Source organism: Pterocles gutturalis, unplaced genomic scaffold, assembly GCF_000699245.1.
Source record: "Pterocles gutturalis isolate BGI_N339 unplaced genomic scaffold, ASM69924v1 scaffold48889, whole genome shotgun sequence".
NCBI classification, from domain to species: Eukaryota; Metazoa; Chordata; class Aves; order Pterocliformes; family Pteroclidae; genus Pterocles; species Pterocles gutturalis.
Window position 1 is genome coordinate 14,326 of NW_010132719.1, and position 17,009 is coordinate 31,334.

At 43.1% G+C, this 17,009-nt stretch overlaps 1 protein-coding gene across 1 annotated transcript in view; it reads right to left on the reverse strand.

Moving 5' to 3' along the window:
• LOC104467239 (extracellular calcium-sensing receptor-like) overlaps positions 1 to 17,009 on the reverse strand; it is a gene marked incomplete at its 3' end in the record, with an annotated part of 32,327 nt that overhangs the window by 13,873 nt on the left and 1,445 nt on the right. The window contains exons 2-3 of the mRNA XM_010080956.1: positions 9,422 to 9,728; positions 5,227 to 6,108 (exon numbers count right to left, since the gene is read on the reverse strand). Coding sequence (XP_010079258.1) covers positions 5,227 to 6,108; positions 9,422 to 9,728 — 1,189 coding nt within the window. The remainder of the gene's footprint in view (positions 1 to 5,226; positions 6,109 to 9,421; positions 9,729 to 17,009) is intronic.

Here is a 17,009-nt window from a genome sequence, read left to right on the forward strand (position 1 = left end):
AAAATTCAGCACTTTTGGGGGTGGGCAAGAATACTGCATTTTTTGTTATCAGGGAGCGTGTACTACCCTGATTCAGAAGAATCTCAGCCATTTGCTACCAAGTAATTAATAATGACAGCTCCTTACTTCACAACACAGAAGTTGTATATTTGCTGCATGCAGTTCATTCACCCTTCTTCTAGCAGCCCTGTTAGGGTGATGGTTTCCCTGTGTAATTTCTACTGGTGATGTTACAGGCCTGACCCCTCCTTTAGTAAGGTCCACTGAAGTCTTTCTCCTTTTAGTTGCAGAGACATCTAAATAACACTCCATTTATTGTCTGCTTAGTTGAAGAGGTCACAAGTGATATTCTCAGCTGACAGCAGGTTGTTATCTCCAAACTGATTGCCCTTGTGGAGAAATAGCTGTGTTTGCTCTATTGACCCACACATTTCTGTGTGTGGCTCAAATGGTCTGCCTCTCAATTCAGTCTCCCACAACAACTGCACATGGGTGAAATGCTTGCTTTCTGTTCATAACAAATATATCTCCAGTGCATTTGTAATGCAGACTAGGTAAGATTTTGCAGTTGCCTGATATTCAATGGCTTCCTCTGTCTTCATTGCAATTCTTCCTGAACGGCCAATTTTCCCACCAGTCTCAGTTAATACCTGTTCTGATACTGCCCCATTCTCTCTACCAGAAAGCATCTCTTTTCCATACACCATTTCAATTGTTCAGACAGGCCTATGTAGTTTAATGGACACAAAATTGATTAGATAAGCACTTAGGCTCAAAGGTCTGGAGAAACCTATGTCATCTAAAGCATCATTCCCTTCTTTAAAGCCTTGCAGAATCAATTTCCAGCCAGCCAGACACACCTAAATGTGAAGTTGGAGAAGGCACCAATCCATTTTTACCTCTTCATAATGCGTATCACCAGCACAGAGGAAGCAACTGTTGGCTGGTAGGTGCACAGGTGTAATAAAAGACTTCAGGTGTTGCTAGGTGAAGCCAGCTTGTATTTGCTTTTATTTTGGGGGAACAGCATATGGCAGATTTTCACTAAGCCTGAGGTCAACCAGATTTCTAGGCATAGAATAATTTATAAGAACACGTCTTTAACTTTCTAATCATCAGGACAGCACATTTTTCAGCCTGTGCAGCATGCTTTGCCTTGGTGCCTAGAAGAGCTATCTCATTTTTCACTCACAAACCTGCCAAAGTTCACAGCCTCCCGTGTATCCACAACCTGTAAATTGTCTGGGAGTCCACCTAAGGATGCTCTGCTCCGTGATCCCGGGACTGCACACCTTTGCCTTCTCAAATCCACAGGAGCCTATCTTCCACATTTAATCAGATAGACAGAGAGACAGTCAGACAGAAAGAGAGGTCCATCAGCTGCTTGTTGGCAATCAGCAAGAAGCCAAATGAACGGGCAAAAACATGCAGTAAACTATGTCTGAGGTAAAGACAGGTTCTTCCTCTTCTCACACAGAAAGAATAAGAACCCTTACTGGTTTTCCTCTTATTTTTTTGCAGGACCACCCAGTCTTTAAAACAAGAGAGACACCAGAGAGGCTCCTGTAAATGCACCAAAGGGTTATAAATCTTCGCTCAGAGAGGAACTGAAAAAAGAACAGACAGACTTCCTGTTAGAAGTGACCATGGGGATAGCCACACGAGCAGAGACCAAGAAAATGAAGGAAGTTGAGGGACCTGGGAAATCTTATCGAGGAAGATATTAAGAAAAATGGGCTTCAAATGCAGCCTGTTTGAGCTGTTATGGAGAAACTGGCCAAAGATGCAGGGAATTTTGATGAAGATGCAACACTCTGAGTCCATGCCCCACCACTTGCCATACCTTCCCACTGCTATCCTATAGCTTATGGGAGAGCCTGTATTTGGGGGAGGCCAGTCCATGAACCAGGGCATGGACCAGAATCAGCCCTACTCAATATAGTCTCCTGAAAAAAATCACAGCCCACCAGTGAAAGAGAATGGGTATCTGATAATCAGAGGTGGAAGAGTCCTTTAAGAGGATTCTTTCTGTTGTAATATTTGCAGTCATGCACTTTAATCCTTTAGAGCTTTGTGTAAAATTTTGCCTTTTCCAAATGTGACAGAAATTGCCAATACATTTTGTCCTGATTACTCTGCACTTTTTTGTTACCTGAACAAAACACTGCAAAAAGAAGTAATTAATCTGATCTCGACCAATATCGTGCAGGACACAACAACGGCACATGCAGAGAATACTATCTGCTCTTTGCAGGCATCTTGCAAAGGTGTGCACCAGGATTATCTTCTGCCTTGCAGCAGGGTAGGTTCTTTCATTCTCTGCAGAGCACAGAAGTGTCAGGTTTTTTATTTTCAGATAGAGGACTCTGAGCCCCACGTGCAGCTCTGTGTGTGGAGTGAGTGGCACAGCTCCTGCCTGGAAGCTTCCCTGCCTGCTCACCAGCTCTGATCGCGCCCGCATCTCTGCACATGCTGCAGCAGCCTGCCAGCTCGGGCTGACCAGACCCATCCCTACTGGAGGTGCCCATTGCCAGCTTCAGAGGCATTGGTAAAACAAAAGGAAGCAAGACTGGGTTTATGGACAGGGTCTGTCACACACCACTGACTCAGGTGGGGAAAATGAGTAAGCAGCTTCTTAGCTATAAATAAGTAGAGAAGAATGCTGCTAGTATTTGATGTTTCAGCTTGGGAAACACATAAAAATCCCATACTCCCTATGTTGAAACATACTTAGAGCTCTCTTAAACAGTAGATGGTAAATTCTTAATAGAAGAATTGCAACCAGTTCAACCAGCTCACATCAATTCTAGGCTAGGCTTCCTACTGTCCAGTTCAAATGAACTGATCACTGAGGTAAAAATGTTATTTTTATAAACAGAGCCTTCGACAAATTATATAAACCGGTTCCTCCAAAAAGGTTAATATTCTGGGTACATAAAATTAACAATTAGCAGACAATGAATAAACAATATGTGTTAATGGGATAACACCATTGAAAGGCAACAAAATGAAATGGTACATAATGAAATTGTGGAACGCAGCATTTATCCTCCACAGGCACTGAGCCTGCTGGCAAGGGCTGCTCTGGACAGGAGCTCAGGCTAATGGAGCCACAAGTTTGCCGAGTTCACCTTATCTGTCCCACACACCACCTGGTCAGTGATTGCAGATGCTATTAGTAGCTGCTGCCTCCAGGTCCAGACGTGGAGGCTTCCTAACACCGTCCTCCCTCTCTCAGGTAGCTTCCTACCAAGAAACCCTTGAGCTGATTGTGAGAAGAGGGAGCAGGTGTTGACCACTGGCAGAAGTACCCCTGAGATTGACTTTAGTAGAAAGGTTTTCTTTTGTCTGGTTGTCAGCAAACCCCTCTCTGGAGATGCTGAAGGATGCACGTTTGTGAGGTGAACTCATTACCTTTGGGGCTGAGGAAAGCTTGCCAAGGGTAATGAGCCGCAATGCCTGATATGAAGTAGGTGTGCACACATATTTGGCATTTACCTGCTATTCATGTGTTTGATTTTGAAATGAAGTGAAAAAATGCACAAATATCAAATACGCTTGACAGCCAACACCACATAATGGTGGTCCTTTCAAATACATCCTATTCCTTTGTAGCACCAGCTGTTCCTACCCAGTCATGTTATCCACTCCATACTCTTTCTCGATGCTGATTCCCTCTTTTAAGGCAAGTATACATACCCCAAAGCCTAGATCAGCTGAATGTTTTCCATTTTGATACAGCCATCCTTCAGCACCAGACGAGCAACACAGAAATGAGAGAACATTCTTCCTGATTGTGGAATACTCAAGAAATACTGCATTATTTCACTTAGCTATGGTACGAACATCCTGCTTTACTTTCCAAGTTGCAAGGCATAAGGGAACGAATTAAAAAAATGTTTCTTCTGGCTCATTTTTACTGACACAGTGAAAGTGAAATCTGTTTGTGATTTGCCCGCTTCTGCCAGTATGCTCTTGAAAAGAAGAATAACTTTCAAAGACAGAAACCTCAGAGAGAGCCAGCAATTGCAGATTTCTCCTAAACCAGCATCAAACCCTGCACTCATCAACTCCAAGTAAAGTGGTTTCAATAAACCCAAGTCAGGTACCTGGAGCATGGATGTTTCCCATAAATGCCAAGACAAGGCCTTTTACTTTGATTTGACTGATGTTTTTGAGTTGAGTGACACGAGACACGAACTGAACTGCAGCTCCCACATGTGAATGCTGACCCAACATCTGCAGTTTGTGGCATGGATAGCCTTCATCTTGGTTAGACCATCCTGAACAGAGGAAACTACACATGCAAACAGGGATGTGATCCTCTTTATACTCATCCGTGTTGTTCTGATTTCAGGAATGTTGGTTCCAAGTCTTCTGTGATGACCAGAATCGGGCAAGAAGAATTTGCTACATATTTGGCATATCCTAATCTGATAGCCTTACAAGCTAATTTATGAGCTATTATTTAGGAATGCAGTAGATACTAAAAATATATACTGAATATCACCTTGGACAGCACAATCAAACATATGATAAGGTATAGAGTATTCATAAAGAATCAGAAGGCAAAATACCAGAATAACATACATATGCCAGTGGGCAGAACGCATCGAATGAATGGGTAAATGGGACTAAGTCATTAGTATCATTTTATCAGTTCACAGATATCACTGCCAAATCAAAGCAGCTACTTATTATTTCCCTAATAGCCACACTTTATTTTCCTTCATTACTCAACTTGCTTTAGTTTGATCCTATACAAGCTTAAAACTGCAGAAAAAAAAAATAGCCTGTATGGGAAATTGCTGTGGAATTGCAAAAGATGTTGAGCTTGCCAAAGAAAATGAACTCTAAAAACTGTTTTCCTTGTTTATGTGCTCTCTCCAGGCCCTCTTGTTTATGTAGGGGCTCAATAAATGATCAAGTTACCCTGCATCAGCCAGGCTGTGTAATTGTCTCTGTGTGCACTTTTGACCCATAGCGAATGCAAGAAAATTTAACTTAGTTTAAGCCCCTTTCACTGCAGGCAAACCTAACACAACTTACCTTACATTTACTGTGGGGTGGGAGCACGCGCCTAACTTGCACGCAGTGATATGCTACGTGCCAGAAGCCTGACACTGTATCTGAGGCCCAGGATTGTCAAAGGCACCCTAAGAGCTCTGGGAGAGCTTGTCTTTTTTCTACAAGTCTATTGCACAGGCACACAAATGAAGGACTTACCTGCCATGCCTCAACCTTCTTAATGTCTGCACAGGATCCATTAGTGAAAAGTCCTTTCCCAGGGGTACAGGTATATATATCCTGCAAGGCATGGGCAATAGAATAGACTGCCAAATACACATTATAGGATATCCGCAAATGTGTGTAGTCCATGTATGGTGTCTCCACACTGGTGATGTTCTCATCCCCTGTGCATGGAGGTCGGAAGGCAGCCGTTCCATTTCCAGCTCCCAGTCCCTCTTCATGGCCCTTGTGGAAAGAAGCTGAAGCTGGAGAATTTTTGGACTCATCGGGGAGATAGCAGTTAAATGTCTCCTCCCAAAACTCCTTGGCAAAGCCATTGTTGGTGGACTTCTTGGGATGCACCTTCTGCAGGAACTCGCGAAAGCCTGGGATCTGTCCTGCCTTCAGTGCAAACCCAATGGTGCTGCCAATGACGCGGAAGAACTCCGGCATGGCTATCAGGGAAGAGCTGGCCCAGGCCTCGCTTGCCAGCCAGATCTTGCCAGTAATGTTCCGCCTGACGATCTCTTTGATGAGGGGTTCCAGGTCTGGGCCACTGGAGAAAACAACGATCACCCTTGCCGTGGAGTTCTGGATGACCTCCACCACCTGCTGGATCTCCTCTTCATCTGAGTACTGGGAGATGAGCTCGCTAAAATCAATGCAGATGTCTCTCTCCTCCGCCTCCTCCCGAAACTTTTCAATCCCTGGCCGGCCATAGTCATCGTCAGCTGCAATTGTTCCCACCCAGTTCCAGCGAAAGTACTCGATGATGTCTGCCATCGCCGTGGCCTGATGCTCATCATTGGGGATTGTGCGTAGGAAGGACTTGAATTGGTTCTTGTTGCTCAAGAGACGACTTGATGAGGCGTAGCTGACCTGTGAGAGCACAGTGAAAAAGCATAACACATCATGAAGTGAACTGCCTGGGAATAAATTGCCTACATTTATCTAGCATCACTGTTAACCTGTGTAATCTCAGATCAATGAAGACAGAACTGAGCACCACACTGTCCGCCATGAACTCTTAGCCTGTGGTTGCACATGATCCATTCTGAGAGTTTGTATGTTCTTGTAGCTGTGACTGTTTTACAGAGGCACACATACAGGAGCAGCTGCTCGGACCTGGGAGACTGGAGCAAGCTCATGTCCATCGGTAAGTTCAAGGATCTGAGAGAGACACTGCCACTAGCTTGGAGGAATGGCAAAGAGGTGAGCTACGGGTGGCCTATATGCACCTTGCTGCACTTCCTGCCAAATCAAGAAACAAGAAGAACTTATCATTTAGATAAATGAGGGAAATGCACATAATCCAGGCAAAATACAGACTGCTTCTGTCCTGAACCAGACACAAGACAGCAGGCTCGTATTGCCATCATGGACCTACTCTGAGGAGCACTGTCTGTCTTCTTTCCTTTCACATCTGTCCCCATCCTCAAACAGGCTCCATCAGGCACCATATGCATGTTATAAACAATCCCTGCCAGCTGAAGCAAGAAGAATGTGATGGATATCAGTCGCTTTGACCCTGCAGGGTGCTAAGGTAATGCTGGTCAGTACTACCTTATCACTATTCCCTGGTTGCTGGTCAAAATGAGCAAAGAAGCCAGCAGGCACTCCACGCTCCATGAGCCACTGTGTTTTACAGTTACAATGGGATTTCATTTCCTTTTCTAAATCTATCAAGAAATATTTTTTTCCTAATCAGAACAAGTGCCATATGCTCTTAAAATATAATCTGGAATTTTTACAAGTAGGAAGAAAACAACAAAAGACAGAAGAAAATAGTTTAAAGATTTGGAGAACTTTTAAAACTCACTTATCTTTGCACTTTGATATTGGTATCTGAACTCTTTAGGACTGACTCTCACTTTGAAACAGTCTTCTATAAACAGTTCATTCTGTAAAAGGTGGAAATTTACAGAAAACCTTATTTCCTCCTTAAACTTTGGCATTTAAAGTTTCTGCAAGAAGACAGGAAAGGAGGTCTCTTGGTGCAGTTTCAAGAGCCACAGGAGCAAATCCTGCTTTCACAGAGCAATACTCTCCCCTGGACAGGCTCCTGCCCAGTGCTGCTCTCATCTCCTACAACCTGCTACCAGGAGGTACAGGCAAGGTACCCCATTGCGCGAGTGCTGTAAGGGTACGCTGAGGTGAGATACTGAGAAACAGAACTGGAGTCGTAACATTTTCAGTTTCTATGTCAACAGAATGAGTAATGAGCCTTGCATTAATTGTAAATATACCTCCTACATGTATTGAAATGCAGGGTCTATTAAGTATTGATTTGCTAATGGCCTTGCTATAAATGGCAGCAATAATGCATATTCTAATGCTGCCCAACAGCTCCTCATTTAAAAGCCCGCTTTCAGCTGTCATACTTCAACCACCTGGCTGAGATTTTGTTCCAGAACTGAACCTCCTGACATCTACCCATTTCAGCAACCTCTAGATAAGACTACTGCCTCATAGGACAAATGCCATTCCCAGTTCAAAGGGAAAGTTTAAGAACTGCAAACATCTCTTATGTCGAGATGAACCTACCAACCCTTCTCAGATACCCTTGTTCACTGGGTAAAGTGATGTGTAAATTAACAGTATGCCTTAAAATGCCATCATGGTGTTTATTACATGCCACCTTCCAATGCTCCTCTGGGCAATACCTAGATAGCATGTATTAGTCTTAACTTAAACCATTCTTGTCCTGCTCAGAGAGTCCATTTTTCAGACTCCTGTGAGAGAGTTAGACTGATACGTTAAATAGACAAGATATATTACTGTGCACCATGCAGACAAGAATCTTTCCTTCTTCATTTGTGGTGCAGATGGGAATTGGAGCCCTAGCTGAAATAAAGATACATCCTCTCAGGACAGACTGAGAGTGCAGTGTGACACAACCTTATTACCAGCTCCTATGAGCGCTGGCATCTGTATTCATTTTAGAAGAGGAATTGGAAACATTAGGTTATACGAGACAACTCATAAACGGATAAGGCCAAGCACTTTTTCCAAAGTTGTCTTCAGTGTGGAAATCTAAAATCAAGACCAAAAACATTAAGCTATAATATGCCAGCCTCATAGTCTGCCTAGGGTCTTGGCAGAGCAACAAGTTTGTAACACAAAAGGATGGAACTATGGATGCACTGGCCCCAGTAAACTCATAAGACAGCAAGAAGGATGCTGTGACACAGGAGCTGACACAACTACACCACCACACGGATGACCCCAGGACATGGTGGGGCATATCCACATGCTCTCACAAACCCCGTTTTGGAGGCCTTAGGGCAAAAGAAAGGCAGGTTGGTCCAGAAGAAACCTGCACAGCACCTGCTCAGCAGAAGCAACAACTTTACAGATCACCAACTTGATGATCAAAGATGCTGAGAAACCTAAGAGTAGCTGGCAATGACTGAGCTCTGCCTTAAGTGGGCTCTGTGGGAGCTGGGCATGACCAGACAGTGACCATGGTGTAAGTAACATCACATAAACTGTCAAGGCTGGCAACTGTCGATGACTAACCTAAATTACCCGTGTTCACAGACTAAACCACTCTAGAGGACTCCAGTCCTCCTAGACTAAGTTGCTGTTGGCTGAATGTTGCTATTGGCTGCTTGGTAACTTTTGTGTTTGGGGATTGCAAATTGCTAGCAAGACATATTTCTACCATTAGAAAGCCCCTACATTTTATGTTGTTTCTCTCCTTGAAATTCTATTGGAAATGTCAAAGACTGAACAAGCCATGGAGGCTGAACTCCCACTGAGACCTTCTGGTGTGCAGTTAGGACACACTGGCAGAGAGTGGGATGGAGAAGCCGGCATAGCTGCTGCACATACCTGTACTGGCCCATTTCTAGTAAATGTGAGCCTGAAGACTTGTATCTCTGACTAAAAACAATATTTGGTTTGATTTGACATAATAAATTCGGAGGGAAAAAACCAGCTTGCTTTCATGTAAACTGTTGTCCCACTTGACAAGCCAGTGCTTCTCATTGTTGTGTTGCCCCTCAGCCCTCCAAGGATGTATTCATACAGCTAGGGCCATTGCATTTCTAAACCTTCCTTTATTTGAAGCAGAGCTGGAGTGCGTAAGGCAGCAGTGCAGTTCCCTGTCCTGGTTCTATAATGTACTTTAAGATCCTCTCCAAACAGCAATACTCCCAGCCGTACCTAAACAAGAGAAGTGAAAGCATACCTGAGGTATGTAAAAGAGTCCCAGCAGATTGGCCACAGCAGTAGAGATGCCAGAGCCAGTTGCCCCCACGACTGCAATGGTGGAAGGGATATGTTCTGAGCAGTTGCAGAATTCATCCAGGTTCAAGGAGTCTATCTTGTTCTGGGCCACAAAACTCAGTGTAGCCTCGAGTGCTTTAGAGACTGTATTGCAAGTGTCAAATATCCTGTATCCTAGGGTCATGTTGGGAAGGAGAGTTGGGCTACTGTTTATTTCTTCTATGGCAAAGATCATAGCCTGGAGCCAGCGGAAGCCTCGGAAATTATACCTGGGGGAGCAAAAACAAAAATACAATAGAGTGAGAAGGAGGGAAACAGAGGAGAGGAGACCAGGACTGAGACACAGACAGAGTGAAGAATTCCAGATACAAAAAGCAAAAGCAACCTATGTGATTTCTTGCATCCTACTAAATTTGGAAAGTTTTGGGTTTGTGTGCAGTGGTTACAGAAGAGGCACGTATATGCTACAAAGCTTTGTTCTGGTTTTCAGCTCTTGAGTCTGGGAGCTCACCTCAGAGGTTGTGAGGATGCGATGAACTTTTCTAACTCCTCTAAAGTCTGGGAAGATGGAGAGAGAGCATGTCTGGGGCATTGGCTTTGGCCTGCCCCATCTGCTCAGTACCCTAAATCTGGATGTCGTGCTTCCTGGGCAAATGTTCTGACACAAAGCTACACCTGCTAGGTTTCCTTTCAAGCTCCTCTGACATGTTTCTGAATGGAGATGGCAGTGTCTGCTAAGCCTGTGCTGAGCACAGTGCTGCCAGGGACTTGGGCTAATTAGATACTTCAGTGTTTTCATTAAAGGAATAACTTTTGCCTTTATTATCATAGAATCACAGAATGGCTAGGGTTAGAAAAGACCTTAAAGATCACTGAGTTCCAACCCCCCTGGAATGGGCAGGGACACATTTGCTTTAGACATGAGCTCAGAGAATGCCATCAGAGCTGGCCTGTGAAATTGAAACGGTGTTTCTGAAGACTCCTCTGTTCTCTAAAATGGAGCAGCTGTGTTTTCTGACTCACTCTCAGCTGTGCATGGAGCTAACCTAGAGTTGGGGAACAGTGGCAAGAGTGTCCTGCAGGACATCGCACGGGCTGGCAGTGAAAGAAGCTGATGCAGGGTGAGTGATTACTTATCCAGAAAAAGGGAAGCTTTTTTGTGGAAAGCAGCAGGAAGAAAGTCACTTTGACATGTGTTATTCTCAAGTTTTACCTTCTGTGTTTTCTCCTGTGAAGCTGCCAAAGCAACTGGTTGTGTGCCTGAGATAATTCAGCTGGAATGGCAGAATCTTTCATGAACTGAAACCTGCCCTTCCTTCTAATGCACTACGTAGGTCAGGATAGCAGCTAGTATGCAGTTTCGTGTTAAGTTGTGGCTGGAAATGGGAAAGTGTCAAAGCTGTTATGCTTGCAACCCATTGGAAAAACTGATGGGCCCCAGAACTGGAAGAGCCTGGGGAAATAGCCTGCAGAAGAACAGCTTCTGTATGAAGCTGTAAATTTTAGGTTTCATGAGTGCCATAGTGAAACATTTTGAGAGATGTTTCTGTTACAATGGTGAAGCTTTCTAACGAGAAGCTTCATGAAATCATGAGCTTTCAACCTCTGAGATCTACGATCTGAACATTTTTTCATTGCTGGATTAAATGAGTTGCTTCCAAAGTTGATGTTAGCTATGTGCAACTTCTTTAAAGCTGAATGAACATAGCCACATGACTTTCACTCTCAGTTTTATCTGATTTATCTGGGATCAGAACTCTTAAAGACATCACATCTAAGGTTTATATTTAAGTCTTAAAAACTTCATTTATTCAATTTCATTTCACTTACTCTATCTATCTTTGACCAACTTCCAAAGGAGGTTCTGCTCTGCAGTTGTACCTCAAAGACCAGACAGCACGGTTTCATTACAAAGCTCTTCAAGTCAAAAAGTTTGAGGTCAATAAAAATCCTTAGTTATAATTTATGATCAAAGGGTCACCCTTAAGAAAACGGATACCTTTCAGAACACGTGAGTTGGTGGGTTACTTTTAGAAGTAATTTGGTAACTTAGATTCTTTTTTGCTCTAGTTCCAAACCTTTAAGGAGTGAGACGCAATGGAAAAGCTCTGAACTAAAAGGACAAGTCTCAGAGTGAATGAGGCAGTGAGCGCTGTGTACAGAACAAAGATGTGCTGGTGGTCAGTAATGCTTGATGGGCTGAATGGCAGCAAAGAGGGGTTTTGTGACACTTCTTTTTAAAAAGCTAAAGGTGTTTACAGATATTTTTAATTAAAATCAAAATAGGATTTGAAGCAAGGAACTACATTCAGGCTCCTCATGTAAAAGAGAAAAATCTGAAAGCACTTTCTGTATTTAAAGGGAAGACTGATGAGAAGCTGGGAAGTTCAAAGGTACCACTATATCATGGTGCAAAGCTTCACACATTGGAGTATGTTTAAAAGTAAATTTAAGCCTGCTCACATTATTATACAGGTGGAATATGACACGGAATTTTGCCTGCTTGACAGCAATTTGGCTTAATTTTTTTAAAGTGTAGCAAGGTGGTATCTTCAAAAGCAGTGAGAACTGGCCTGTCTTCTCCTTGTCTTCAGAGAATGTGTTTGCCATTTAATTCAGTAGCTGCAGACTAAGGGCCACGATGCAAAATTACTTTTCTTTTCCTTTCTGACATATGTTCCTGATGAATGTTTATTTACAGCTTAAGGCCTGTACTTCAGGTACTCGAGTTTGTATTTGTTTTGTTTTGGAGGGTAAAGGAGGGCAGGGGGTGTTTTCTGGGAGCTAGACTCCAAAATGTCTTTGAAATGCTTTCGATAATTTACTTCAAACTAGCCTGGGCAGGAGACTGGCAGTTTTCTCCAGTTGCAACTCTCATGATAGCAGCATCAGCAGATCAAGAGAATCAGATGGGATGGAGAAAAACACACCTTGCTCCATCTTCTCTAATACCTGACAGAGCTTCAGACAAGGTCTCATTTTTTTTTTAACCGGTAGAGTGTTGTACCAGCACTGTACCAGAGCTAACATCATAGATATGGTCAGATGAAGGCAGTGCCACTAAAGTAGTCTAAATGAAGCAAGATTTCACAATTCCTTCAATCCCTGCAATGGGAATTGTGTGGATAAATTCTCTCCCAGTGTACTGTAAGACCGCAGCAAGGGGCTGCAGGTAGGAAGCTGCCTCTCAGCTTGCTGTGTACATGAGTGATGGGTAACAGCAGCCTTTGTACATGGCAGCAGGCTACACTGCTCCCGCTGGCCTCCTGTGCAGTGATGCTGCTGTGACTAACACGACTAGGAGCTAGAATGCTCTGTCAACCATGCAGAAATTTGACTGGTAATTTCCATGAAGAAACTGAAAAGGATTTGCTAACAGAAGGAAACTTTTCATTAAGGTTTCCAGAAGCTTTAAATAGCCACCGATATTTTCTTGGCGGAAAATAAGCAGCCTCCAAAACTTATTTTCTGCCAGATTACTTTACAGGTATGCTGGCCTAGTCTTGTATTTTAACATTTCTGAGATGTGGTGCTATGAAAAGCAGTCATTAAGATCTAAATGAGATTTTAATGTAAATAATTCAGTGCCCAAAGGTGTAGATAGGAATTTTTATTTACACTCAGTTCTTTAAATGTTTTATGCCTCTTCTCCTACCTGTCAGCGTATGCAACCCCCTGATCTTTCTATTTCCAGGCAGAAGCACAAACAGGGAAAGAAAAATCACAAACAATTTCTCCACAAATCCTCATCTTAATCTTCACATCTCCAGGGGACAGATTATCTTCGCAGCAGCCCAGTGTGCTAGATAGTAACCACACAAGATCTCACTGATTTCTGTAGGTTTCTTTCTAGTTGGTATAAATGTGTCTATACACGGGTGCTCAGCATGGCTTAAATGTCTCAGTCAATGTTACAAAGTAAGGATATATAATTTAAGGAACATAGCTCACTGCATGGTTTGAGCTCCTTGTAGCTCCATCCCCTCTTTGTCTGTCTGTTTGGTTTGGTTTGAACAGCTCATACACTCTGGATCCAGCAGGGAAGGTAGTCCTGATTCCTGTCAGTCTCCATAGGGGAGAAATTCCCAGCCTCATGTGAATTCATGACCTTCATTTATCAAAACTAAAGTAAAAGCAACAGAATATGAAGGAAAAGAAGAAATACCCTCCTATATTCGACAGGTACTTTTATTCAAGAATGGTGGCAAAGCCTGCACATGCCTCCCAGCTCACGCCAGTACTCCTCTTTCTCTAGTGGTTGTATGCACATACTAATTTCTCTGTCCTCTCTAGATTTCCAGTACATTAATTACATGTTATTGCTGCTACTACCACCACTATTACTAAGCTATGCAGAAGGGAGACCTTCAGTCGTTTGTGGGATTCCTGCAGTCAGTGGGTATAATGAGTGCTTACCACTCTTATAAGCTAGGGATATGGGTAAGGGGAATTGCACGGACCAAAGGACTTAAAAATGAAAAAAATAAAATTCAGAAGGTGAGTGGAAGAGAAAGAGGAAAAGGAAATAATTTGTTCTTAAGGAGGAAGTTCTAAATAAAATGTTATGCATTCAGTTCTCCAGTGGGATTAGCAAACATAATCACAACGGACAGAATTAAAATTCTCTTTTCTCTCATCCAGACAGACAGATTCAGTGAGCTAAAGTGTCCTGGAGCCATGCTGTGTGAAGTCCTGCGCTATGACATGGGGACAATGTCTCACCACAGTTTCACAGCCTGGAAGCTATGCATCATGGTGTGGGACCTTGGCTAGATTGCTGATCAGAATATGGGGAATATGCATTAAAAATTATGACCTAGTGACACTGTATTGGCAACACTGTATCTCAGCTCAGTAAAGATAGGTCCTCACTGCAAACAGTTTGTTACACTAGGAGGAATCTATGGGCACCGTTCGTCTGTGCAATAATGCGAACAATAATACTAATGATACCACCACTACAGCTAATCTATCTGAAATCAAGAAAGGACAGAGAAATCAGGTTATGAATAAGCCTCTGTGGGTGCTGACAGGGAATAGGGGTCAGGGAGTGCATGTGCTGCGCTCAGCCTCTGCCTCCATGGCACACATCAGATAGGCATCAGCAAATGTTGTAAGTAAAGTTGCTGTAACAGCACATGCAAAGGTACACAAAGACAGAAGGTGTATTTATATCAAATGCAGGATGCTTGATTGCTTAATCAATAAGCCATGTAAGTATTTCTGAAACACAGGAAACAAAATTGCTCTCATGTTCCGTACTCCTAGCTGACATTTGGTGTGGCAAAATCGTCAGTTTTCACTTTGGACTCTACAACTCAGTGCTTAAAGCGTGAAGATGCATTTTCAGTAGAATCAGCATAAAAAGAACGGAGAACAGATCGTTACTGTTCCCTTTTCCTTTTGCTGCAAACTTATGTATATAGTTTTCCAGATAATCATGTGCAAGGCATGCACAGGAGGTTCAGGCCAGTGCATATGCTGAGCTGGGGAGAAAGGAGCCATGCCACAAAAGCATGAAGAGTGAGAAAACTGAAGGAGTGGAGAGAAAACTGTCCTACCCATTTTCAGAAGCCCTGTTTGGGAGCATAGGTACGGCACTGAACACAGCTAAATGTGAGGGGAGATGTCCAAACAGCACAGGTCAGGTTGAATGGTCCTCAAAAAAAAGGAAAGCCACATTATCTTGAACCGTTTGACACTGAACTCCAGAACAGACAGGCGCAAACCATCTGCAGGGTTTCAGTGGAACATCTAGGTCTTTTCTTGGTCCAAAACCAAGGAGTTTTTCATATGGTCTAATGACTTGTTGCTGTTGCCACCTCATGGAGGATTATGAGGAAAGAGAGGATGCCCACATACTCCTAGAGTGACCTGGGTCTAATTTTCTTACGTGATGTGAGACACATTTTCCTGTGTAATAAAGAGTTTAAAAGCTGTACAGAGCCATGTAAAACGGGTATAAAACTGATTTGCCTCAGCTTTGACAAGATACAGCAGTGCTGGAGAAGGCCCGGAGAAAGGCAACAAGAGCAGTCAAAGGTATGGAACTGATCTAACATCTTTGGTTTGACCAGATACAACCATGCTTATTGTCCTCTAGTGGATTTCCCATCCTATAAAATTTTTTGACACTACAAGATGGGGAAAATTTTACTTTGGAAAGAAACGAGAGCCTATCTTTTTTTTTTCTTTTTTTTTTTCCTTCTCCCCAGAAAATATGAGTTCCCTCTTTCCATACTAGCCACCTGCACAGAACTGAGGAAACTGAAATGTGATATGAAAGACTCTATCTTATGACTTGAAGAATGCATTGGGCTCTTAGAGTCAGCATACACAAACCTGCCCCAAGCTACTACCTAGATACAGAGTCCAAAACCAAAAAGGACCACTATGGTTGCGTTGTGAGATCTCTGTACAAGTCTAGTCAGAGGAATTTTCTGGCTTAAATACTGCTTAAAATAGAAAAATGGTTTCAGGAAAAATATATGCTCTTAATTTAACATGTACAAATAACAAGGAAAACACCATCACACATAAACTGTCCCATGGATTAATTATCTTCATCAAGAAAATCTGATGATCAAAAAGTCTCTTCTGAATTAAATATTTCCTGGAAATGGACATTTTCTGGTAGACATGTGCAATGAAGGAGCTTCTAGTCATCTCTGGTCCAATCAACCCCTTCTTCCTATTTCGTTGCTGCTACCTCTGCAGCTCCTTGAAGGAGTGAGGCAAAGTGGCACGAATGCCTCTTCATTCAACTCCTCTCTTCTGGACCTGAAACTTCTTGGTGCAGAGGTAAGAGAAATACAGACTCTACCCAGGTAAATCAGGTGGAGGATGCTTTTCAGCAGATAAATGCCACCCAGAAAGATCTCCCACTGTGTCCTTAAAACAGCTGGTCTGGCTTTTCAGGCTTTGCCTGTTGTTGGCAGTGCTACCTCATGAGCAAATCCTTTGGTAACCACACACTTGTAGTGCTCGTGGGGGAACATTCTCCTGTCATCTGTTCTAATAATGTGACCATGTCAAGGGAGTCACCGAGGCTGACGCAGTGCTGACAGAAATGAAAGCTGTGTTCAGTTTGCAAATACCTGCACTGTCCTACCTGCCACCTGGAGCAGGTGAAGAAGACAATGGAGCTGAAAACATCCATTGCTTTTCAGCATTCCACTTTCAAAATGCTGCCTGGAGAAGCTGTGGATGCCCCATCCCTGGAGGTGTTCAAGGCCAGGTTGGATGAGGCTTTGAGCAACCTGGGCTAGTGGGAGGTGTCCCTGCCCGTGGCAGGGGGGTGGAACTAGATTTTTAAGGTCCCTTCCAATTCTACAATTCTATGATTCTATGATCTGGAAGAGAAAGAAAAGCTGAAAATCCAGCAGAGCTTCTTGCTCCATGAAGTAGACATTTCACATACATTTAGTTCATTACTTTCTTGTACATGCACAGAAGAAGCCAAAAGAAACCCAGCTTAATTACCCTTCTTTCTGTGTGCTCGCTATGAGACCATCTGGGGATGATCTCATAACCTAGATGGATGTGTCCTG